At 47.4% G+C, this 27051-nt stretch overlaps 1 protein-coding gene and 1 long non-coding RNA gene across 4 annotated transcripts; one reads left to right on the top strand and one right to left on the bottom strand.

Moving 5' to 3' along the window:
- Positions 1–769: 769 nt before the first annotated feature.
- Positions 770–12990, bottom strand: LOC136463205 (uncharacterized protein At5g41620-like). 2 transcript variants are annotated; one of them, XM_066462223.1, is made up of 3 exons: positions 12429–12990; positions 10303–10428; positions 770–2420 (listed from the first exon to the last, which is right to left on the bottom strand). In XM_066462223.1, exons 1-3 carry the CDS (start codon positions 12861–12863, stop codon positions 948–950), a joined length of 2034 nt encoding a protein of 677 aa, XP_066318320.1. In that variant the 5' UTR covers positions 12864–12990; the 3' UTR covers positions 770–947. The 2 variants fall into 2 exon arrangements, with proteins under 2 accessions (XP_066318320.1, XP_066318322.1); XM_066462225.1 differs by having other exon boundaries at positions 10303–10422.
- A 4935-nt stretch (positions 12991–17925) lies between these two features.
- On the top strand, positions 17926–19470 carry LOC136463204 (uncharacterized). Of its 2 annotated transcripts, XR_010760935.1 has the most exons (5): positions 17926–18032; positions 18125–18218; positions 18417–18509; positions 18622–18762; positions 19116–19470. It is a non-coding gene; the product is annotated as an uncharacterized lncRNA (long non-coding RNA). The 2 variants fall into 2 exon arrangements; XR_010760934.1 differs by having other exon boundaries at positions 17932–18218.
- Positions 19471–27051: the final 7581 nt, after the last annotated feature.

Raw genomic sequence — 27051 nt, 5'->3', positions numbered from 1 at the left:
AAGTATCGAATTTAGACATTTAGTTGCTCACTCCAACCCTAATAACAAGCTAAGTAGCTAACACCGTCCTCCCTCTTGTCCATGCTGAAGTCTGAGTTTCGTGTGTAAGGGCCTGTTTAGCCTGGCTCTCTCCGGCACTATAGCGCCATGTAGCGTGGAGCAGGAGGAGCCAGAGAAAGGCAGCTCCACAGGCTCTAGAGAGGAAGACAGGAGCCGGAGCTAGTTTATGAGTTGTACAGGAGCGCATAGTAGCACGCGGAGACGTCCTAGTGGTAACCCCAGTGGCTGAGAGAAATTTGTAGAGCCTGGGCAAGTCCAAGGAAAGACTTCACGTACTCGCTCAGTCGCTCCTAATAAGCTGTAAAGTTTGCCGCCCAGATGCACCTGGCCTACCGATGGCGAGCCTGGGCAGCTGCCCTGGGTAGCCAGGCAGTGGCTGCACCACCAGTTAACCCCTAACAACTTAGATATAAAAAGATAAGAAATAACAAAATTTGGAGGTGTCACGGATATTGTACTGTCAACCACAAAAATTTTAAGGTGCCCATGCGCCATGTACATGTACCATGTTTGCTCATACTCACTCATAGAAACTATTGAGAAATCTGAAAACTTGGCTGTTCAAATGTAGTACATCAAAAGACTTCTAAGCAAAGTATCATCAGGGAGATAACAAGACACAAGGTGTCATAACCAAAATCCTTCTGAGTCTTGAGCTATCAGCCTAAAGTGTGCTGGCATCTAACAGCCTAATTGACATGGAAGATGATTCACATATGGAACTAGGATTCATATATTCAGATTCAGATAGCTCATAACCCATGTACACGGATACTGAACCAATTGACACGGCCAAAGGAAATTCCATAGATACAAGTTAGCTATATTACACCTTCGATTTCTTCGTGTGGGCCTCAAACAGTCAAACCCCAGAATCTGCAGCACTCTCACTTTCTCCGGCTGGTTGAGGAGCCACCTGACGCCTTTAACCGGGCATGTCGACCCTCCAGCCTTGCTTGAAGTAATTTTGCCTTCAGGGTGTTCTCCATCACACCTACTGGCTGTTCAGGTGAGCATTCCGTTATCTCAGGGTCCAAAGATGTGGATTGGTATTTCAGTTGCCGCGTTGGGCTGCCAACATTACCCAAATCCCCTGAAGTAGTGCCTTCACAAAATAGACTTGTTCGGGAGAAATGATCAAATGATTCCTGCCCCAGGAAAGCAACATGATGCACATCTGGGTTGTTCTTTGTTGACCCATTGTTGGATCCTCGAATAATTTGGTTGCCTGTGCTTCCATTCTGCTCTTCCGCTGAAGTAATTCTGGCATTGCTTTGTGAGTTGATCTCTGGTATTTTACTGGCATGCTGCAGTTTGCTGCTACTGGGCCTTGCGATGCCTTTCTGTGAATAAACTGGCACACTGGACATGCGTGAACCTTCAGCAGCTATACCATGAGGATGCTCTGATCTTCTCTTATGCACATCCATGGCACCTGTGCCACTTCTGCGAGATCCCATATGGCCATGCATGTTCAGTTCAAAGCAATTCAAATCACTAGCAATAGAGTCGTCATCATCTTCAGCAAACTGAGGAGCACTGGTGGCCCCATTCAAATGGACAGACTCAAGGGATTGACGTCGCAATCTAGTACTATCATTCATATGTTTTTCATTATTCATAGAGCTACCTGCTTTTTTAGAAAGAAGAAAGGCCTGTATTTCACTGCTGAGCCTTTCTGTTATTGTGGTTTTATGAGCTAATTCCCCATTGATATCAGTATTTTGCATTTGCATTCGCTCATCAAGCCATACTTCTGAAATATGGAGCACTGAATTATCAAAGTTGAGCTCATAACTCTTGACATTTCTTTGCTTTACCACTCTGAGTTCCTCTTCATAGTTCCTGATGCCCATTGCGAACTGGTCACAGAGGTCTTCTAAGAGGCGATTTCCTTTCTTCTCCTTCTCAAGGTCCTTGACTGACTTGAGAAACGCTGACTTTATTTCAGACAACTCCATGCCTAACTTCCTGTGGAGGTCCTCAGAATGCCTCCTCAGACGTTTCTCATCCTCTAGTTCACCATGCAGGGAATGCAGAGCTGCGTCAACCTTCACGTGGTCCTTGTTTTTTCTAACAAGTTTGTTCTCGGAGAGTTGCCTCATTAATGACGAAACTTCGTGTCTGTACCTCCGTCTCTCTTGCATGAGTTCTTGGACATGTGTCTGAGCCTGCTGTAACTCAAGTTTCAATCCATTAACCACTGACAAGTTAGCAGTGTGCTGTTCTTCAAGGCTCCAAATTCGATTTAGAACCTTCAATAGTTCTGTTGATGTTTTAAGGCTATAGCCTTCCCCCATAGATCTACCCATGATACCCAAAGAACGAGTTGGACTTCTAGTTTGATTAACATTGGAATCCTGTAAAATAGAGACACAGAATTACATGTTTGAGAAATGCGCTTCACTGTTCTAACTTTTTAAGCCAGAAAACATACCTTGAACTACAGGGGAAAAAAACGCTATATAAGATAGAGCTATTTTGAACTACAAGGAAACTGCTACATTGAGATAACATTAATGGTATGTTCCTAGTAAAACGAATTTTCATATAATTCCAAAGGACAATGTCATCAGTGCAGTAACAACAACAAAACCTTTTATCCTATGATGGTCAGTGCTTGGTGGTCGAATGTGGAAGCTCTGGTGGATGGACAGGCCAGATAAGGACTGAACTCTCTCATCATCTTAGGGGCTTGGACGATTTGGAATCATCACAAAGGATGTGTATTTAATAGACAAGAGTAATAGAGCTGTGCAGAAAACTCCTAACTTGGTCATCATCAACCCAGCCACCACGTCACCCGTTCGGGTGGCACAGGTGGACCTCACCACCAGCATCGCCGGTGGCCATCCTCTCTGCCTCCCTGCTGCCGGAGCACACGCCACCTAGCCTGCACAACCGCGATGAGGATGGCAGCCAGGCTTCTTTGGCATCTATGGTTCTTATCCCGTGCCTCTCCCTCTCCTTGGCTCCGGTGGCCGCTGACAGCAGTTCCACCTTATGGATCCGGGGGCTAGTGGCTCAGATCCATGCCTCTATGAGGCAAATCTGGCAGCTGACCTCTCCTTCGTCACAGCCACGACAGCAGCTTGAGATCGCAACGGTGACCTAGTCCGATGGCCTGGCCATGGCTGCATGGGACATGGGAGCAGGACGGATGGTGACTATGGCAGCTCAGGGCGCTGTGCCGGCAGTTGTGGTGCTGTGGGCAGGCGCGTGGCTGTTGTGGCCACATTGCTCATGGAAAGATGCAAGCGCTGTGTGCGCAGATGTTCGATGGCATGCCTGCACCGGCAACAGCAATGGTTGTGGCCACGCATGGGTGATGTGGTGGTGGTGAGCCGAGTCTTATGTCATGGCATGCCCAGGAGCTCAGCTCGTGTGGCTACTTGCAGTAGGGGATGCCTGGTGATTTGGGATTGTGGATGGTTCATCACTTGTGTGGTGCATACTGCATAACTGGTAATCTTGGCTTGGACTATGGTGCTGGAGTCAGGGCTGCGTCAATATGGGGTTCATCAAAGCTCGGCAACAATGACATGCCATGGTCTCTCTTGGAGGATCAAGGATATCTATGTGGTGGCGAAGTTTGGGAGCTTCAGCTGAGGTTTGTGCGAAGTCAGAGCTGTTGTACGCTGTTGCGACTAGCTCAGCAACAGTGACACTCAGTGGGCTGCGGCGTGTGCTCCCTTCAGTGATATACCTCGGGGAAGGTCATTCCCCCAAGGGTCGAGTTTTTTTATAAAAAAAAGAGTCAAGTCTTTCTTCTTGATTGAAACGGCAGAGCTCCTGCCATTTAAAAAGAAGAAGAAGAAGATACGTCTTTGATGGTGCTTCTCCTAATCTAGCTAATGCTCTGTTGCTTGCTAGGGAGTTGTTTTGTGGCACTTGGCTGAGGCCAGGGGCATCTCCTTCCTCCTTGCTCTTGGTCCAGAGGGTGGGTCTTGCTAAGTTTAGCAGAATAAACCAGAATCAAACCTTCCAGACTATAGTATTCAGATACATGTACATGTCTACAATAGGCACTTGGGCCATGGGCCTTATGGGCCAGACTACTAGTATAGACTGCTATATAGTTGACACCCCCCTTCAAACTCAAGGTGAATGCTGATTAAGAATCAGACACATTGAGTTTGAAAAGATAAAAACGATGATGTTCCTTTGTTTGAGGCTTGGTGAAGAAGTCTGCCACTTGAAGCTCAGATGGAACATATTTGAGATCAACTGTGGACTGTTGGCAATGAGATCTAATAAATGATGCATCAACACCAATATGTTTGGTCAGCTCATGCTTGATTGGATTATTTGCAATTTGAATAGCACTCATATTATCACACAAAAGAGGTGTAGAGTTATCAGATGAAGCTCCAAGATCAGCCAGCAACCATCTAAGACAAATTATCTCAGCAGTTGTAGTAGCAAGAGCTCTAAGTTCTGCTTCAGCACTAGAGCGTGATACTGCACTTTGTTTCTTTGATTTCCATGCAATGGGAGAAGTACCAATAAAGATGCAATAACCAGTGATAGAGCGACGGTCCATAGGATCACTTGCCCATGTAGAATCAGAGTAAGCATGCAGCTGAAGTGGACTGGACTCGGCATAAAATAGTCGTTGTGTTGCTGTCCCTCGTAAATACCGTAGAACACGAAGCAAATGTGCATAGTGAACTGATGTGGGGGCACCAACAAATTGACTAAGAATATGTACAGCATGAGCAATGTCGGGCCTTGTTATAGTAAGATAAACAAGACTACCCACAATATGACGATATCGGGAAGGATCAGCAAGAGGTGTACCATCATTGGGTCGTAGCTGAAGATTAAGCTCCATAGGTGTTGCTACAGTACGAGTATCAGAGAGGCCAGATCGAGCTATTAAGTCTTGAAGATATCTCTGTTGTGACAGATAATAGCCATGAGATGTCATTGTGACTTCTATGCCAAGAAAGTACCTCTGCCTTTACAAAGGTAATATATTCAGTATCATCACTAGTAATCAGCATATCATCCACATAGAGTAAAAGTAGTGTGCGCCCACGCTCAGAAACATGGACAAACGGTGCAGGATCATGATCACTAGGAGTAAAACCAGCAGCTTTAACAACTAAAGCAAATCGTTCAAACCATGCACGAGGTGCTTGCTTTAAGCCATAAAGAGCACGACGAAGGTGACAAACATAACCATCTGGTACCTTAACACCTGGGGGTGGTTGCATATAGACTTCTTCATGTAGATCACCATGAAGAAAAGCATTTTTAACATCTAGCTGGGAGATGTTCCATGAGCAAATGGCAGCCACAGCAATGAGAGCTCGAACAGTAGTCATGTGAGCAACAGGAGCAAAGGTCTCCTCATAGTCACGTCCATAAGATTGCTGAAAACCTCAAGCAACTAGGCGAGCTTTGTATCGTTCAATTGATCCATCAGCTTTGGTCTTAACTTTAAATACCCATTTGCATGTGATGGGGACAGCATGTGCAGGTAAAGGAACCACCTCCCAAGTACCAGTACGTTCCAAAGCTGCAAGTTCTTCGGACATAGCCTGCTCCCAAACTGGATTACCTGCTGCCTCCTTATATGAAGAAGGTTCAAGTTCACTAGCAACACCAGCAATGAGAAAATCAAGCCTGTCGGGTGCATGAATGGTGGCTCGATTTCTAAGATTATAACGTGTGTCTAGACTAGAAGAAGGATCATGAGAAGGAGTATCTGTGGTACTGGCCTCAGGATCAGGAAGACTAGCAAATGGCTCGGGATTTGAAGGAGCACGAGGACGACGACTATACTGGAAATGAATGGGAGGGTGTGTAAGAATAGATTGTGAAGAAACAGGAAGATCAGAAGAAATATGAATATCAGGTGGAGGCGTGAGAGAGTCCATAGGAGAAGTAGAAGAGGAAGGTGATGATAAATCAATGTAGATAGGAGGTAATGAAAGGAAAGAAATAGAGTCATTTGAAGATGATGACTTTGAGGTGGGTGAGTGGAAATAAGGACAAGACTCAACTAAGGTGACATCACGAGAAATACGAATACGGCAAGCAGAAGGATCATAACAACGATACCCCTTATGCTCAAGGCTATAGCCTAGGAAAGCACACTCAACGGATTGAGCAGTTAGTTTAGTGCGTTCATGAGGAGAAAGAAGGACATAACATTTGCATCCAAAAACACGAAGATGATCATAGCTAGGATGGGATCCATGTAGAATTTCTCCAGGACACTTGCCCTGAAGGCGAGAGGAGGGTTGAAGATTAATTAAGTAGACAGCAGTTGAGATAGCCTCTGCCCAAAAGTGAGCAGGCACGAAAGATGCAATCAAAAGAGTACGAGCTGTTTCAATAATATGACGATGCTTTCGCTCGGCAACACCATTCTGTGCATGAGCACCAGGGCATGATAATTGGGCAAGAGTTCCTTCAGATGAAAGAACTTGACGAAAGGCATTTGACAAGTATTCTCCTCCAGAATCAGAACGAAAAATGCGAATATGTATCATACGAATAAAGGCTTGATATATAGACAATAATTGAGATCGATGTTTCATAAAATAGATCCATGTATAACGAGAGTAATCATCAATAAAGATAACATAGTATTTGTGACCACCTTTTGAAGCAAAAGGAGTCGGACCCCATACATCTGAATGAACAAGATCAAAAGGATGTTCAGTTCTAGAACTACTAGTGGGATATGGCAGTTGTATTACAACCAGTACATTCAAAAGAGGGATCTATGGACACTTTGCCAAGAACACCCTGCTTAACTAAGCTGGACAAACGAGAGCCACATAAATGGCCCAAACGGTGATGCCACTGAGGAAAGGTAACCATAGGAGAAGCAAAAGATTGTAATGATGGTGGTGGTAAAGATGTTGACGAGGACATCAGTAGATGTAGACGGTCGAGGATGTAGAGGCTAGATGAATTCTTATGGCGATGGCCAGTACCAAGAAGAGCTTGGGTTCGACGATCCTGAACAAAGCAAGAGGTATCATCAAACCCAACGAAACAATTCATGTCGGTAAGTTGACCAACAGACATAAGATTCATAGAGAGTTGGGGCACAAAGGAAACATTTGAAACAATGAAATCAGAAGTAGCAAGATTGTTAGTCGCTGAATTCTTACTCTTGGTAGTAGCAGAATTCTTACTCTCATCGAGAGAAGATGACACTAGGAGTTGAGGCAATTTTCTGGTTTATTTCTCACACAAATGTCATGCCAACCTGAGAGGTTGATGATACATATTTATAGGCTGCTAACCAGCCAAGCATATGCCAAAATGCTAATATGCTGTCCTAGATGCTAAGATGTTGTCCTAGCCAGTCAAGGATGCTGTCCTTGATGGGCAGCAAGACCACCATGCAGCCACAAGGACCATATGCTGCAGCCCCACAAAGACCAGTCAACATAGAGACTTATCCCATCATTCTCCCCTTAAGTCTTGTGGAAAAGTTGAACCATCCCGGTCCTGGAGCAGAGCTCAAGGAACTTGATCCTCCCAAGAGGCTTGGTAAGCAGGTCCGCAAGCTAGTCCTTGGTGTTGATGTAGCTTGTCTTGATGCTCCCTTCCTCCAAATAGCCTCGGATGAAGTGGTACCTCACCCGAATGTGCTTACTCCGTTCATGAAAAACGGGGTTCTTTGCTCCGGATTCCATGAACGGAGTAAGCACATCCGGGTGTCCGCTCTGGCCCTGGCAAAGAACCCCGTTTTCCATGAACGGAGTAAGCACATCCGGGTGAGGTACCACTTCATCCGAGGCTGTTTGGAGGAAGGGAGCATCAAGGCAAGCTACATCAACACCAAGGACCAGCTTGCGGACCTGCTTACCAAGCCTCTTGGGAGGATCAAGTTCCTTGAGCTCTGCTCCAGGATCGGGATGGTTCAACATTCCCACAAGACGACGCACAAAACTTAGGGGGAGAATGATGGGATAAGTCTCTGTGTTGGCTGGTCTTTGCGGGGCTGCAACATATGGTCCTTGTGGTTGCACTGCATGATGGTCTTGCTGCCTATCAAGGACAGCATCCTTGACTGGCTAAAACAGCATCTTAGCATCTAGGACAGCATCTGTTTTAGGACAGCATATTAGCATCTAGCATCTTGACATATGCTTGGCTGGCTAGCAGCCTATAAATATGTATCCCCAACCCCTCAGGTTGGCATGACATTTGTGTGAGAAATAAACCAGAAAATTGCCCCAACTCCTAGTGTCATCCTCTCTCGATGAGAGTAAAAATTCTGCTACTAACAAGAATAAGAATTCAGCGACTAACAAAGATTGCCATGATGGGTAACGATACAAGAACTACCATCAACAGTTTGAACATGTTTATTATTAGGAAGAGGGCGACAGAAATCCAACTAAGATTTATCGAAAGTCATATGAAAAGAGGCACCTGAGTCCAAGACCCAGGGTACAGGAGTACCTGAAACTGAAGCCGAAGCTATAGAGCCACCAGACATGTAGGCACCAACAGGTGTGGAGAACTGTGATGCTGCTGTAGTGGTACTTGGTGGCAACGGTGAAGGAGTGGCTGGAGAAACAGTTGTTTTAGTACCCTTATGAGATGTTGCACGCTTGGCCTTGAACTCCTTCAAGAGATGTGGGTATTTCTGAAAACAACGCTCTTCAGTATGTGTTTTTCCACCACAATGCTTGCATTTTGGTTTCTCTTTAGGTTTCTCTTTAGAAACAAGAGAGCTATCCATGACAACATACTGAGGAGGTGCTGCTAGGACAGAGTGTTGAGGAACTAGAGGAGCAACATCTATAGTGCGAAGCCTTGTCTCCTCAGCAAGTACAGCTGAAAGTGCTTCAGCCATGGTAGGAAGACTGGAGCGTCCAAGGATTTGAGCACGAATAGGCTCAAACGTGGACCGAAGGCCCATCATAAAGTGAAATATCTTATTTTGCTGCTCATACTTATCCCTGACACCACACTCCTTGCAAGCTGAATTAGGCTTTGGCACCATTGAGTCTAACTGACTAGATAGCTTCATAAAAGCAGCATGGTAGTCCTCAACCGACAGATCTTGTTGCTGTAAATGATGAAGTTGTTTGAGAGTGGAATAGCGAAGTGCAGAGCTACTTTGCTGATACCGCTCCTTTAGAAAATCCCACATTTCTTTAGCTGTACTGAGATCCTCCAGACAGTATCTTATAGTTGGATCAGCATTCATGGCTAGAATAGCCATTACTCGGTCATCAACATCCCTCCAAGCCTTTGCATCTTTGTCACTAGCATCAGGCGGGGAATCTGTAAGATGTGAAGCGAGACCGGCACCGGCAGAACGAAGAAGCATTTTGAAGGAAAAAGCCCACTCTCTATAATTCTGACCAGTCAATTTGATATCAAGAGCAGGGGCAACAAAGGTAATAGGTGCCATAGTGGAGCTAGATGCAGCGGATGAACCCATTTGCAGTTCTGACAGCCAAGCAGCAACAACGGCAGCAGGCACGAACAACTAGCTTCTCAGGGGCAGGAGGCACACACAGAAAACAAGCCGGCAACTCTGCACGAACCGGCCGGACGATGTGCAGGAGCAGGTAGGGCAGACAAACGCGCGGACTTCACGAGCACATGGGCGCGCAGGTACGATGCGGCGACGGCAGCACGGGTAGACGACGAAGGTTCGTGCAGACGGCGCGGGGACGGGCCGGGCGGATGGGCGTGCAGGTACGATGTGGCGACGGCAGCACGGGTAGACGACGAAGGTTCACGCGGACGGCGCAGGGACGGTCCGCCTGAGGACGGCGGCCTCGGATGCAGAGGATTTGGCCCGGTGGCGAAAAAAACGAGAGGCGCCGCGACCGAGGACACTTCGTCGGCGGTGACGACTAGACCAACGGCGGCGGCGGAAGACCTAGCTCGGATGCCATGCTAAGTTTAGCAGAATAAACCAGAATCAAACCTTCCAGACTATAGTATTCAGATACATGTACATGTATACAATAGGCACTTGGGCCATGGGCCTTATGGGCCAGACTACTAGTATAGACTGCTATATAGTTGACAGGTCTTAGGTAGCACCCGTGTCCAGGTCGAGGTTGCTTTTATTTTCCTAGCGGCACATTTATTTTCTTTTCTTTTTCATGGGATGTGTGTGAGTGTTTTGGGGCTTTTGCCACTCCTTAATATAGTGATACGCAACTCTCCTATGTGTTGAAGAAAAAAATTGGGGCCATGGCCAAATTTCATTATGAAGTGCAACGAAAGAATATATATACGTACCCCAACTGAGCTTGTATAACTTGCAGGAGAAAAAGGTTGTATTCTATGGCTTCTTTCTTGATTCAACTTATGATGTTTCATTGACGAGTCTGCAAGATGCCTACCGATGCCCCCTGAACTCTGTGGCTAAAATAGCAAGAAAAACATCAGCAATGAAAAAAAATATATGAAAATAAATTTCAATCAATACGGTAAATTAACTTTCAATCAATATGGAAAACAATGAAATTTAGCACACCAGTTTCATCAAAAAAAAATTATCACACATGTTAAAAATATTTGACTGTTTGTTTGCCCTGTGAAAACTGTAGTGTCATAGTGAGTTACTCTGAAAAGATATTTAAAATCTTTGACTCATTAAAATTTAGTGTCAGTAACCATCTTTTCATGTTACAGGCTTAAAGCCTTCGTGTTTTGAAGCTTGATTGCAGGTACGGTGTTGCAATCATCCAACTCGTCTCCCTTCTGTTCTGCTATTACAATTATGCCTTTTCTTTTTTCCTTCACTCTATGCGTACAGCATTTCATCACCCTATCTGTAGGCAGGAATTCAATGGTGCATAATTTGCATTAAATATCCTTGGCTGCTTCTATTACTTTGGATGTAACCTTAGTCTCCCAAACTGGCAGTGGCAAAATTTCAGATTCTCGACATTTGCAATGGCATCAGAGGACTTATTCCAGGAATATACCACCAGATGTGGAAAAACTATAGAATCTCATTTTGAGCCATAGCTGAACAGAAATAGACTGAAGGGATCAATTCCAGCAAGCAATACTATCAGTTTTCTCCTACTCCAAATATTGGGTTGGTGACTCCTAACTCCTCTTCTTTGTGGTGCTAAGAAGCATGACTAGCTGCAAGGGAGCTTAACAACTGCTTGGTAAGGGGAGCTCAACAACTGTTTGAAGAGCCAATGGGTTTTAAGAACATGGCAAAACAATGGGCACCCGTCTGTAGATACTAATGGATTGACCACTAGAGCATGATGAACTGTTTTTTGTTTTGCTGAAAATGAGCTGTTGAGCTGTCGGCTTTGTGGTTCATGTTTGATGTGTCAAGCTTTGTCATTTCTGCCATTCATCTAGACTGACAGGTGTTTGTAAATGAGTATTTTTCAGAAAAAATCAAGTTTTTACTACTTAAATATTTTTTAGGCATGAATGCGTCATTTTACATTTAAATGTTTTAGTCAACATGATCACATCATCAGCATAAAGAACATGTGTGATGCTAATGACAAGTATAATTTTCGATGGATGTGGTTTCAGGTGAATTGGGCAGCGTTTGCAGTTCTATGCTTGTGGAAAAATTAGACTGCAGCAAGATTGTCATTCCCAATTCCCATAATCCCATTGCAACGCGCAGGCGGTACCTAGTCGCTGTACATATATGCTATTTGTAGTACAAAAACGATATATTATAACTATAGTTGAGCATTGCAAGTGTGTATTTTTCTTATTTCATTTCGACCTCTAGTGATAGCAAAGACAAATGAGAAAAACAGATACACTGCGAAATTCTTGCATAACATAAGAAGAGCTCATTATATAAAATATCATTGAGAGTAGAAAATGTCAAAGCTGTAATTTAATTGTAAAATAACCACTTGTACTTGTAGTTAAAGCTAGCATAAAATAATCACTTGTAAAATAACCCTTTTGCATCATATTTTACCCGCCGAACAAATGTGGTTAAATAGCCTCCATTGAGTACATCAGTAGCACACTCTCAATCCTTCCCAATTTGTTAGGTTTGAGCCCCAGAATGCAATTATTTCTGTGAAGCAATAGGAAAAAAATCGTACTAGCATTACACCAACTGAAGGTCCACAGTACTTTGGACCTTGAGAAAACTGCATTGGGTGGTCAAAAGCGGTACCAGCAAGCAAATCAATGAACTGGGGCCAAAACCTGCGAGCCATGTAACGGACAATTCGACAGAACCACGTGCAGGAACCAATTTTGGAATTTGATTTTTTTTTTTTTTTTGCGAGTCGGAATTTTATCGATTTGCTTTCAGAATTCAGAAGAACGGAACAAGAAGGCACAGAATCCGCAGCAACACATCCGATTCTAATTCCTATGCCACGTGGGTGCAGGTTAGAGTGAACGGAAACCCTCACCTGATCCAGTTCTCCGCCGCCGCCGTGCTCCCGACCGGCGGCGACGCCCCTCCCGCCCCGTCGCCTGCTCCGGTGGACCTCCCGCGCGACGTCGTGGATCTCCCAGAGGCTGGCGCCGAGCTGGCGCGCCGACGCCGACGCCGAGCTCCTCCTCGCCGCGGCGGGCGCGGACGGCCCCTCCCGGACTCCCTCCTCGTCCTCCATCTTCCACGACGGCGTCGGTGTGGCAGGCCCCGCCCGCCGACGGGCCCTCCTGAGGCGCGGCCGCAGCGGCACCTCCCCCCGCCCCCCGCGGCTCGCCCTTCCGGAACCTTCGGGCCCCGTCTGTTGCGCCTCGACTCTGGCCCCGGCGGCCCCGGGACCGGGAGCCTGCTCCGCAGCGACAGCCTCCGCGCGCTCGGCCCCTCGTGGCGCTGCGGTTGCGGGCGGTTCCATGCCTATGTGCCTGCACCCGGGCGGACATGCACGCCGCCTAGAGCCTAGTCCATGGTAGAGGGACGGGTCGAGCTGGCAGAGGGAGGGAGGGAACACAGAGGAGTTGGGAGGGTCTGCTTGTCGTTGAGCTGGTGAGGGGAGTGGAGGAGAGAAGAGGCCGAGAAGGAAAGGTTTTTCGCCGGGCAGTCAGAGTGCGTGGTGGGCCCACTGGCCAGCATGTTGTGACTTGTGAGCGCCCTTTTTTGGTTTGTTTCGCTCCCTCGCCTCGCGCCTTTTCTCCCGCCTCGTTTTGGGGCCCTTTTTACCTCCTTTTTTCCTTCGAATTTGGCTCAAAAAAACGGCGGACCTGAATCCACACTAGAGCGACAGCAAACGTAAAAGACGATGAACACTATGCGCTAGCTCATTGGTACGGATGAAAACGGATGGGATATGAACGGATATCACTGATATTATATTTGTTTTTATATTTCTGTCCGGATTCGGATTTGAATACGGATATTGTCAACCATGACGGATAGGATACGATTGGATATCGATATCATAAATATGCGATTTGATTATTCGGATACGGATACGGTATCGGATGTTGAATATCCGAACTCGGATACGAACAAATTTGAACTCCTCTAAACGGATTCGGTCTCAAATACGGTCGAAAAATATCCGTGCCGTTTTCACCCCTACTCATTGGTGTCGATGGCATAATATTGCATATCTTCACTCTTTTTATTAGGGTTTTAGCTTTTTTTTATAAAATGGTGAAACTAGAAAAAAAAACATTTTTTATATCTTTGCCTTCTATATATCAAAATGGCTTAGGTTTCATCACTTTTTTTCTTCATTTTGGTTTCACAAGCTGTTTTTTGCGATGTTAGTATTTGCAAGGACTTCTAAAAAAACCACAGATGAAGCCCCTTTAGAAGGTCTACCCAATAGGGCCTTCGATTATTCATTTCTTGATCATCATTCATCAATCATGTTCATAATATCATGTTTCCCGGTCGGCATTTCACAGTCCAGAGATAGGGGTTACGGTTTGGGTTTCTCATAGGAACGCTTTGATCTAGGTTCTCTCTAAAAATATTTATTTTGATAATTAAGATTGCTTTTTTTAACCGTTTACCTACTGGCTGGCTAGGTTCCGATAATAACAACTAAAAATACTGCAAAAAACATCTAAAATATTGTTTCTGTCTTATATAATTAAAAATGTTCAAACGGTCTGTATAAGAAATCTTCAATTCTCATAGAAAGGTTTCTAGCTATATTGTATTTGGCATCAATTCTACCAACTGTATTTAGAAATATAATTTATTCTCTCATCTAACCGCATCTTAATCTTAAGATACATAACAAATAGCTTTCCCTCCTAGTCATAGTGGAGCTTCTTCCTCTATATTTCTGACAGAATAGTCATTTTCGCCTCCGACCCCCCATTCGCGTGCCCTTAAACCCGGCTTGATCCGTTTCTTTTTTTATCCAGAACAGTGTTTTTCTCTCACAAATTCCTCCAAACCATCCAAATTCCTCCAGAATTCCTCCAAGCGAACATGGGTTTGAAACTTATTTTGTTCTTGAACTATCAAGTGTTTGTTTCAGTTCTTAAAGTTTACTTTCAGATTTAGTTTCATCCTAAACAATTAAAGTGGTCATTTTAGTCGTCTAACTTGACCTTTAGATCTAGTTTCATCCATGAACTGTTAAAAAGGTAAGGTTCATGACAAGACATGTTTGGATACCATGGTGAGCTGCCCTAACTTTAGAGAGCTAAAGAGGCATGAAAACATGGTGTGCCGCATAGAACGAGGACCGACGATGAGCCCCAAAAAGGTTTGATGATCGAAAACATCACTTTGATAATTCATTGATGAAACTGAGATAGAAGTTAAAGTTTGAGAACTAAAATAACCAATTTAATAGTTAATGAATGATAATTCACGGACGAAAGAGAGTATAAGACAGTGGTTGAGTGACAAAAAATGTATTCCACCTACTTCTATATATATGATCATAATCATATTGAACTAGGGTCTCTTTTTGCATGGCAGTGAAACTGAGATAGATCTCAAACACTGGTTACCGTTAGGATGTATATTCGTAACATGTCGTTTAAAGTGCTACTACTTACAGAACGGTCTAATTTAAGAAGCTAGATCTATCATCATTAACCTACCCCTCAAGCATTTGCATTCCCAAGAGTATCCTAAATTTTCCTCCTAAAAGGTCTATGTTTTCCAACTCCTAAAAATGTGCTGGGAGAAAAAAAGAAGGCCATCTCCAATAGTTTTCAATAATTCACTCTAAAAAATAGAAGACAATTTTACATCAAGAATCATATACTACTTCCAAATTATTTTAACCAATTTTATATATTCTTTCTCTCATGTACATTTGCATATGAAACCCTTTCATACTCTTTATTCTTTTTTCACCCATCCACCTTTAATTGGCCGAAGAATACGCGTGTATCCGCGCGACCGCGACTCCGCGCAAAGTTACGCGCAACGGGAAAGGATTTGTCAAGTGCCTAAATTTTAGAAAGAAGGATTAGAAGTTGTTGGAGAGAGAATTTTTCACATCTTGCCAAAAACCAAGGATTGGAAAGGAAAATAGGGTACTCTTGGAGATACTCTTAACACGCTATAAACTCCAACCCTTATCTATTGTTAGAATATAGTATTTGGTACTTAGAGTTGTAACATGGTATTGCCATGTGTATGTATTCGGGGAGGTGTAGTAGCTCTAAGGCTCAGTACTCTATGTACCATCCAAGAATTTCAATGCAATATATCCACGCATATTAAACTCTATAAAGCTCCTAGAATCGCTGCGTTCTCAGCGCTCTGATTACTGTTACCCGTACGGCCATATATACCGCATAGCTTCCGCGCAATTAGCTAGTGTAGCCGTTACTTTAGACCAATTCCGTTGCGCCCGCCTGGTGTTAATGCGTGTTCAGACACTACTGTAGGCCAGTCGAGTTGCGCCTGCGCGGTGTTCGTGCGTGTCCCGACCTGATTTTGGGACCTTGTGCTTTGGTGGCCCAATGTTCAACGCAAAATGAATTGTGCTGCGGTGCGAAATCATGCTTCTACCCGTCGTTTCTTTCTCGCAGGCTCCGTCGCCTCCTCCGCCCCCACCTTTGGCACCTCCGCCGCCTAACACTGAATCCCGATCGCCGCCGCCACTGCTCCCCCAAGTTGGAAGAGGACCATACTTGTCATCGGCCTCGCCTCGCGCAATCCGCCTCCTACAGGTGTTGCCTCCCTCCACTCCTTCTGGCCATTGCCGCATCCTTGCCTTCTCCGTTCATAGCAGGGAGCCCTGCCCCCTTCTTCCCCACGGCCGATAGGGGCGCCGCAAGGCCCCTAGGCACCGCAGAACCTCTGACCTCTCGACTGCGCTTTGCCGCTTGGTGGCCAGATCCGGTCTGCCAGATGTACGCTCATCAGTCTACCATCATCGATGCGGCCGCTTTTGCTTCGCCGGTGTCGCTGCGGGTCAGACGACCATTTTCGGTGCAGTTGCCTCCTGCGCCACGCGCGATGGCTCCATGGGGGCTTCGTCGTCGGATCCAGCACAGACGTCGCCATCACCTCCTCGGTCATGCCCACTGACATGACCAGCGACAGCCGCATGGTGAGATTTCTCCTTTCTCCCCTCTTCCCTCCCCATATCCTCCACTTCCATTGGCTGGCGGAGGTCGGGGAAGGCCGCCTCTACGCGCATCAGTCTCCGTGGTGGCAAACCGGGACGGCGCGGCTGCACGCTCCGCTGTCGCATGGCCGCCTCACCGAGCTGGCCTACTTTATCTCGCTCTCTCCACCTTTCCCTTGCGTCCTTGCCCTACTCAGTGTCTCCGGAGCAGCGGTTTTCAGCGCCACCGGCCGCTGCTGAAAGAACCACGCTGGTCCATCCCCCGATCCCCGACAGCACCAAGGCCATCTTCGCGTCTAGGACGCCTCCAGCCTGTGCTGGTAAGGGCCCTCCTCACGTCATTCCAGCCTTTCATTTGAGGAGAGGTCCCTGTAGTCCCTGATGCGTTATCTTCTCTTTAATTGTTGCTTTGCTTTTCTTCTTCCCCAAATTATTGCTGCGGTACACAAGGATTTGAGACTGTTGCTTGCTGCCCATGTGACTTGCTGTCTGCGATCATAAATCAATAAATGTCCTCACCCCAGTATCCATTCCTATTAGCATGTTTCAATTTCAGTTTGGTGATTAGATATATTAGGGTTCAGTGTCATTATCACTTTTATGATTTACCTTCATAGTTTCAGGTTGAAGCCCTACCCTTTGATCCAAAGACAAGACCTTCATGAATTAATCTACACTGCTATACTGTTAGTTAGGCCAAGCTCATGGTACTGGATCCACTGCTGCGCTACCCCTACAGTCATTACTAAATCAACTACTTACAATTGTTAAAGTAGGGCTCACACCTTTATTTCTACTGAGATGTTATAAATCCTAGGTAGCCAAGAGTGTTAATTGTTCCTACTGGCACATGATAGCAATTCAAGGTTGCTGAGAGTTGGAAATTTATCTGTCCCTTTTAGTCATGGTCCATGTCTTACGAGTAACTGCCAAATTGCTTTATGTCAAGAATAAATGATTATCATACACTATTTGTTTCCATCTTTTGTTTTATTATACTATTTCTTGCAATTGTGATATGGTCAATGGCTCAATGCTCAAACAACTACACACATTTCCATCACATGCGTATTGAGGTTTCTGAATGCATTTGTATGCTTTCTGGACCAGGTACATCACCTGAGTATCCATGTTTTTTTTAGTTAATGCCCTATCTTTTTTGCTTCCAAATATGTATGACATGACAATTACTATGCTAATATAACTAAGGAGACACTATGATTCTTTTTTAGAATTGCTTCTAAAATATGTTTTTTTCTATTTTACCTTCTGTATACTCATGCCAACTGAACAATGTCAATATATTTTTTTTACCAAATGAAATAGTATGGATGACTAGGTTTACCAAATTTATTTGCAGTCCTAGAAAGGAAACTGCTGATTTCTTTTTGCCTTTGGCATTCTTCCACATTTGTCTCTGTTTACTCAACCTTAATTGTCGATCAAATCTCATATGTAGCTGATTTAGAAGACAATGGGAACAAATTTTCCATCTGTTCCATCCATCAGGTTCAGATACATCAAACCTTTTTCTCTTTCTGCACGTAGCATTTGATTGTTAGTTCAAAGAAGCTATCTGTGTTAGCTAATTTGTACTGCAGTTATTTGGAGACAGTTAATAATCGCAATAATACACCATTGGCCTGCGTGCTTCATCAGCATCAAACTGGAAGTGATAGCGAAACATCGTACTATGTACGTGTTTTCCTGAAAAAAGCAGCTCGACTTACTAACGTTATCTAATTATGAAACATTGGAAAAAAGCAGCTGCATTACTTACTGTATCATGTTATCTAACTATGAAACTATGCTATATAAATATACAAAAAGATCAGATTTAGAAAATCCTTTTTCTTTCTTTACTGAATTGCCCTTCCATGCAAATGGCATCAGGATCTTTTGAGGATGCGGCCATATCAACATACAGATTGCCAGGGCAAGCACTAGGCAACTGCATCATGTCTACAATTACCAAACCGACACAAGGTATTAAAAAAAGAAAACCATCTAATTTACCTTACCCATTATTTTTTTCCATTGCTCATTTCATAGCATGACATGGCAGTCCAATACTTTTTTTCCATTGCTCATTTCGTAGTATGACATGCCAGTCCAAGAGAAACAACTGTAATTACCTTTATCAAACCAGGATGCTGAAGCCTTCCATCCTAAACGCTATTTGACCAAGGCGCACCCCTGCTCCTTGGTCAGTGTTGTCTGGGTCAAGTACAAGTACAAGGTGATAGTAGTCATTAAATTTTGCTGATCAGATGTTATAACTTTATTCTTTCCCATATTTTTGTGTCCTAGCAAAATGGTAGTAATAAATTAGAACTACAGAGGAATGACAAATCCATGCTTCTAATGCATCTTCCTGTATTTGTTAAGATGCAACTAATAGGGTAATTAATAACCATATGTCTCCATTTGGATTTGGATAAACTCATATGTGGCTGTCTTTAAATTGTGGAATCATTTCCCGGATGTGTGAAAGTTTTCCATTCACTTCATTTTGTTATGTTACTACGTGTCTATGTTTGTTATTACGCGCCTATTAAACATATCTGACAAAAGGTCACACATTTCTTGCAGATTTTAGTCAGCCGTTTATTTGCTGGCTAGCGGCATGTCAGGTTTCTGCATCGAGATAGTCTCTAACGGATCCATTTTTACATCAAATGGAAGTACTAATGTATGAGGAAACAACCATTCCCAGTGTATTGCCCCCTTTAGGCCTTCTCTTAATATTTGAGTTTTCAGAAATTCAGAGTTGTAGTACCTGCCATATATGAGAGAAGACAAGGTTTATGTTCATAAAATGCAAATTGAAGTTGCCCACTGTTGCGTTATGCTCATACTATGAAGCTTAGTGCCTAAGGATAGCTAATTAAACAAATATATATAGGCATATGCTTCGCGAACGGGCGCAGCGGAGCGCGCCTATCTTCCTAGTTATATATAATCCTCAATGCTTACATGGTATCATGAGGTTAGGGTTTTGATTATGAGTCGAGGTCTCTGTTGCCGTGACGCTATCCTCGGGGAGATTGATCTCCACTTGAGGTGTCGGGAATCGATATTAGGGATATCCAAAGCAAGGAAGTTAGCGCCTATGCTGGCTTCCCCGGATGGCTCGAGACGTATTAAAAGGTCTCGCTCGACCCTAAAGACGCGAGCTCCATCTTGTTCGACCTCAAAGCCGCGGGCTCCGTCTCGTCCGACCCTTTGGGTATAGGCTCCGTCTCGCTCAACCCCTTGGGCATGGGCTCCGTCTCGCCTGACCCCTTGGGTGCGGGCTCCATCTCGCCTGACCTCAAGACCGCGGGCTCCGCCTCGCCCGACCCCTTGGGTGCGGGCTCCATCTCGCCTGACTCCAAGGACGCGGGTTCCGTCTCGCCCGACCCCTTGGGTGCAGGCTCCATCTCGCCTGACCTCAAGACCGCGGGCTCCGCCTCGCCCGACCCCTTGGGTGCGGGCTCCATCTCGCCTGACTCCAAGGACGCGGGTTCCGTCTCGCCCGACCCCTTGGGTGCAGGCTCCGTCTCGCTCGACCCCAAGGATGCGGATTCGATCTCGCCCAACCCCTTGGGTGCGGGCTTCGTCTCACCCGACCCTAAGGACATGGATTCTGTCTCACCTGACCTCGAGAACGCGGGTTCCATCTCGTCCGACGGGGACCCATACCATCGCCAACCACTCCAGGTCCAAGCTTATAGGCCTAGGTCAAAACTCTGACGCCAGGAAAGAGGCTGGCACGCCTCGATATAACCTGTGGCCATGACGGGCCATACCTAGGGATTCACATCAAGAACAATGTCGGACATGCCGGTGCTGTTCTGCCTAATCCTCGTACGGACGCTGACAGGCGCGTCAGTTTACCACGACGTCCACCGGGACGGAGTGGAACACCATGACCGGCAGATGACGCCTGCGCATGGCTCCAGTGATGAACAGGGCCACGACATGGAGTCGTCCCTGTTGACATCTACAGGATCAGCGGGACATGCATGAAGGAGAAGAAGGACCCAGTGACTCTGAAAGCCTTCTCTATAACCCGCGCTTTCCCTTCGCCTATAAAAGGGGAAGTAGGACGCCCCATAAAAGAGGACCACAAGATCAAAAAAATACAAGAGCATGACACGAGCACATGGCTGAGTGGCAATCGAGCTCTCAACACCCATTCACTCCTTCCACCAGAGACTTGGGATCCTTTTCCTCTCTCGCATGTTTGTAACCCCTACTGCAAACCAAGTGCCAGTAACACGAGTAGCAATGAACTGGACGTAGGGACGTTCCGCCTGAACTAGTATAAACCCGTTTGTTCTCCGAGCACACCATCTGAGCCAGACGTGCAAATACAAATTTACTCATTGGTGGTCCGAAAACATCGATAGTTGGTGCGCCAGGTAGGGGCTTTTTGTGCATCTCGACATCCACATTAGGCCTCGGATGGCTAGTCACGGCGTCAGCTGGGTCCCGGACGCGCACGTGCGCTTCGGGAACCTAGACTTCAATGCTACTTCCCGCCGCCGTCCAGCCTCTCCACTCTGCCAGCCTCGACGCGATCGCCGAGGCGCTTGAGGAGCTACAGCTACACACACCGGAGGCCCACGCCCTTGGGAGCGACCAACTCCTCGGCTTCAATTATGGGAGGCTAGAGCGCCAGCTCAACGCCATCCTAGGACCTCAACCGTCCTAGGGGGACCTACGCCGCCTCACCTTCTCGTTCGCTAACATCATGATGCAGCTTGCTGGAGGAGAGTCGCTCTCCCTTGAATACCTTATCTGGAGTGTCCCGATAGTGCTCCTGTTCGGTCTACGCCACGCCACAGAGACTGTTGGCCACCTTGTGGCGCAGTGCACGCCCCCATCCCCTACGAATGACAAGTTCGTGGGGATGAATGAATACGTCGTGAAATCTTTCCACGACATTCTCGTGGGAGAATTAGAGTCGCCCTCCGACTCTGACTCCAGCAGGGGGAGCCATCACCCCTCGTGAGAATGTTTCATGGCAGGAACCCCTGAGGGATACATCAAAAGCATCCATGAGGGAGGGGCTACCCCAACAGACGACCTCGACGATGAGGTCGAGGGGGATGCAGGGGCCCCACCTTGCCTAAGGGTATATTAGCTGAGGACGCGACACCAAGAGCTTGAAGAAGCACGACTCTAGCTCGAGCAGAAATGCGCGGAGCTCGAGTGAGAGATCGAGCGCCATGGATATGGTGGGCGTGCACGCGTCGTGGCCCATGACATGAATCAGAGGATCATCGAGGACGACGGAGCCCTCCCGCACTTCACCCGGGCAAGCTAGAACGTCGCTGTCGTGGTGGCCTTGCTCTATGGGCTTTCGAAGCCCGCGACACTAGAGGATCATCGGACCCATCGTGAGATTTGCACACTACTTGAGCGTGCGATGGTGCAACTGGCCAAGAGCTCGCTATCCCGATGACGCGAGCTCGATGCTAGCCAGCACGCGCCCTCAGAGCGAGTCGACAGGGACGTGTCAATCCACTAGGCGCAGCGAGGCGGCAGGCCGCATGCTGTGGCCCCGTTGCATGAGTGTCTCGGCCTCCACCGTGACGCACGCGACACCCTAGATGCCCGCAGGTGTCCCCATGGCCATGAGAGGAAGGAGGCTAGCCGCAGCTACCACCCTCATTGAGGTGGACGCTACGACAACGGCGAGGACCGATGCCCAAGTCTTGACTTGCCAGGACCTCAGGCCTTTGGGTGACACATCCTCAATGTCATTTTCTCACTGTGGTACCGACCGCCAACCAATATCCTGAAATACTCCAGGGAAATAAACCCCGAACTGTGGCTCAAGGATTATCGGCTTACTTGCCAAGCCGGTGGAGCGGATAGTGATAATTTCATTATCTGCAACCTTCCACCTAACCGAATCCAAAATTGGGCTGACCTAAAAGAAATCTTCTTGGGAAACTTCAAGGGCACATACGCGCGTCCTAGGAACCCATGGGATCTCAAAAATTGCTGATAGAAGTCTGGGGAAACTCTTTATGGGTACATCCAATGCTTCTCTCGGCAGTGCAACGAGCTGCCCGATGTCGCCGACGTTGGCATCATAGGAGCTTTCATGTCCAGAACAACCTATGAGTCCCTAGTTCACAAGCTAGAATGTAAGCGCCCGCAAACCAACAAGGAGCTCCTCGACATCGCCACCAGCCATGCCTCGGGCGAGGAGGTAGTCGGGGCGATTTTCAACCGCCCCAAGGGCAAGGCAAAGCGGGACAAGGATGTCGGCAAAGGTGCCTCTAACCGTCCCAACAAGAAGAACAAGTAGCAGCGTGAGGGCTCGCTAGTGGCCTCTATCGACCGTAAGGGGGGGTCGGAAGCCCGTCGAGGGTACCCCGGACCACTTCGAGAAGCTGCTCGAAGGATCATGCCTAAACCATGCTTTCCTCGTCAAGCACCTATACAAGGACTGCGTCCTCATGAAGCGGTTCTTGTCTGGAGGCTCCAACAAGGAAGAACATAGCAAGGAGCCCAAGCCAGTCGTAGATGACGCCGAGGGGAAGGATGGTAAATTTCCGACGCTGGATGGCTGCCTCATGATCTTTGGAGGGTCGGTGGCCTATGATTTCAAACGCCGCCAGAAGCTTGCATGCCGTGAGGTCTATACGGCCGAGCCGACCGCGCCTTCCTTCCTCTGATGGTTGGAGTCTGCCATAACCTTTGATCGGACCGACCACCTAGAAAAGCATCCTATAGTTGGGAGGATACTCGCTCGTGGTTGACCTGATCATCAGCATGAAGCGGCTCACCAAGGTGCTGATGGATGGAGGTAGCGGCCTCAACATCATGTATGCTAAAATGCTCGATACCATGGGCATCGACCGATCACACATCCGGCCGATCGGGGCACCTTTCCATGACATCTTGCCTAGAAAAGCAGGACGTGCCCCTTGGGCAGATTGATCTGCCCGTCACATTCGAGAATCCAACCAATTATAGGACGAGGACCCTTACCTTTGATGTGGTCGGGTTTCATGGGACCTACCACACCATCCTAGGACGTCCATGCTACGTGAAGTTCATGGCCGTTCCCAACTACACCTATCTGAAGTTGAAGATGCCAGCCCATGTGAGGTCGAGTGCTGCGAACACGCCACGACAATTGTCGTCTCCAAAGAGCTTGTGCCCATTAGGGAGGAGGTCGTCAAAGAAGCGCCAGAACCCAAGTGGTCGACCGGGTCTTTCGAGCCTGTAGAGGGCACCAAGGAGGTCCTCATAGACCCTAGTGGCTCCAAGGGTAAAGTGGTGTGCATCCGCACCATGCTTTCCTCCAAATACGAAAGCGTGCTCGCCGTCTTTCTCCACGCCAATAGAGACATCTTTGCATGGAAATCTTTGGACATGCTAGGCATTTTGAGGGAAGTCACCGAGCATGCCTTGAAGATCAGGCCAGGCTCCAAGCCAGTGAAGCAGCGCCTGCATCGCTTCGACGAGGAGAAATGCAGGGCCATCGGCGAGGAGATCACAAAGCTTTTGGTGGCCGGGTTCATCAAGGAAGTATACCACTCCGAGTGGTTAGCCAGTCTCGTTCTTATACAAAAAAGTGGGAAATGGAGAATGTGTGTTGACTACATGGGTCTCAACAAAGCATGTCCAAAGGATCTATTATCTTTGCCACGCATAGACCAAGTAGTCGACTCGACCTTAGGGTGCGAAATCCTTTGCTTCCTTGATGCGTACTCTGGGTACCATCAAATCGTGATGAAGGGGTACAGCAAGTTACAGGGTACCTCGTCGCGCTTAGCCGTTTTATCTCGTGCCTCGGTGAAGGAGGCCTCCCCCTCTATCTGCTTCTGAAGAAGGCCGACTGCTTCGAATGGACGCCCGAGGCCTAGGAGGCACTTGACAAGGTCAAGCAGCTCTAGACGAAGGCCTCGATCCTGGTTTCCCGATCGATAGGGAACCGCTTCTGCTCTACATTGTAGCCACCATGCAAGTTGTCCGCGCCGCCCTGGTGGTAGAATGAGAAGAAGAGGGACATGCCCTCAAAGTGTGGCATCCCATGTACTTCATTAGCGAGGTCTTGTCTGAATCCAAGACTCGCTACCCACAAATCTAGAAAACCCTATACGCCATCCTTATCGCCAAGAGGAAGTTGCGTCACTACTTCAAGTCGTATCCGATGATGGTCATGACGCCCTTCCCTCTTGGCAAGGTCGTCCAAAACCGGGATGCCACATGAAGAATCGTGAAGTGGGCACTCGAGCTAATGGGTCAAGGCATTTCATATGCCCCTTGGACCGCCATCAAGTCCCAAGTGCTGGCTGATTTTGTTGCAGAGTGGACCGAGATCCAAATGCCACCAGCAGTCGTCGATCAAGAGTACTAGATGATGTACTTCGATGGATCACTGATGAAGAAAGGCGCCGACGCGGGGCAAGTCTTTGTTTCACCCCTCGGGGTACGCATGAGGTACATGGTTCGCATCCATTTCCCCTCCTCCAACAATGTGGCCGAGTATGAGGCACTCATGAATGGCCTACGCATCACCATCGAGTTGGGTATCCGATGGCTTGAGGGCCAGGGCGACTCCCAGCTAGACATTGACCAAGCCATGAAGGAATCAAGCTGCCACAACACCAAGATGGTTGCGTATTGCTGAGAAGTCCGCCAGATGGAGGACAAGTTCAACAGTCTCGAGCTCAATCACATCCCGAGGCATCTCAATGAGACGGCCAACACACTAGCAAAAATAGTGTTCGGCCGAGAGCCGGTGCCGACGAGCGTCTTTGCCTGCGATCAGTACAAGCATTTGGTCCGCTACGAGGAGCCGGAATAGACCAGTGATGGGCCACCTGCCCTAGGCTCAGGGGCTAACTAGCCGGCGGACCCATCTGACCCTGAAGTCATGGAGCTTGATGAGTATAAAGCGACATAGCCTGACCCTCTGGCTGACTGGAGGACATCTTACCTCGACTACCTCCTCCGTGAGGAGTTGTTGATAGACAAAACGGAGGCTCAGCGGCTCACGCGTCGCGCCAAGTCCTTTGTCGTTATTGAGGGCGAGCTCTACAGGCAAAGCCACACTAGGGTCCTGCAGCGCTGCATCCTCATTGAACAAGGGAAGAAGTTGCTGAGTGATATCCACGGTGGGATCTGCGGGCACCACACCACGCATAGGACCCTGGTCAGAAACATGTAATGACAAGGCTTCTACTGGTTGACCATAGTAGCCGATGCTGAATAGATTATGCGCACCTGTGAAGGGTGTCAATACTACACTCAGCAGACCCACCTACCGGGCTAAGCACTCCAAATAATCCCCATCACGTGGCCATTTGTGGTCTTGGGGCTCGATCTGGTCGAACCTCTCAAGAGGGTGCCCAGGGGATATACGCACTTGCTTGTCGATGTAGACAAGTTTACAAAGTGGATAGAAGCTCGACTGATCTCTACGATCAAGTCCGAGCAAGCCGTGTTATTCTTTCTTGACATCATCCATCACTTTGGAGTCTCAAACTCCATTATCATGGAAAATGACACGCAGTTCACCGAGAAGAAGTTCCTCTGATTCTGTGATGAGTACCACATCCATGTTGATTGGACCATCGTGGTGCACCCCCGCACGAACGGGCAGGTCGAGTGCGCGAACGGCATGGTCCTACAAGGCCTTAAGCCAAGGATCTTCAACCGGTTGAACAAGTTTGGTAGATGATGGGTCATGGAGTTTCCTGTGGTGCTCTAGAGCCCGAGGACGACTCCTAGCCGAACCACCAGCTACACGCCATTCTTCATGTCCTACGGTTCCGAGGCTATGCTCCCGACCGACCTCGATTATGGAGCGCTGAGGGTTAGGGCGTACGACAAACAGGGAGCCGAGGTGTCCCTTGAGGATGCCATGGACCAGCTAGATGAAGCGCGTGACATTGCCATCCTCCCTTCGGCCAAGTACCAGCAAGCGTTGCGCTGATACCACAGCCATCGAGTGCGGGGTTGGGCCTTCAACGTCGGGGACATGGTGCTCCGCCTCGTCTAGAGCAACAAGAACTGCCACAAGCTCTCTCCACCGTAGGAGGGACCGTACATCACTACGGAGGTGCTCCGACCAGGCACCTATAAGCTCAGGACCATGGATGGTGAAGCCTTCGTCAACGCCTGGAACATCGAACAGCTATGTCGCTTTTACCCTTAATTTACGCATGCTTTCTCTTATTGGTTTCACTATCGACTCCTCGATCTTTGGTGACACCCGACCCCTACAATGGTAGGGGGCTCAGGACCATCGACGACAAAGTCTTCATCAATGCCTAGAACATCGAACAACTACGTTGCTTTTACCCTTAATTTATGCATGCTTTCTCTTATCAGTTTCGCTATCGACTCCTCGATCTTTAGTGACACCCGACCCCAGCAACGGCAAGGGGCCGGGCCTCACTCTGGGGCTAATAAGAGCATATCTATCCAGTAGACATTCTCTATGTCTAACCCTTTCTCATGTTAAGATCTAGAAGCAAGGGTTGTGGAAACGAACGCTGAGTAAAACTGGTCG

The sequence above is a fragment of the Miscanthus floridulus genome, chromosome 7 (assembly GCF_019320115.1).
Source record: "Miscanthus floridulus cultivar M001 chromosome 7, ASM1932011v1, whole genome shotgun sequence".
Classification (NCBI taxonomy): Eukaryota; Viridiplantae; Streptophyta; class Magnoliopsida; order Poales; family Poaceae; genus Miscanthus; species Miscanthus floridulus.
This window is presented reverse-complemented; position numbering and strand designations above follow the sequence as displayed.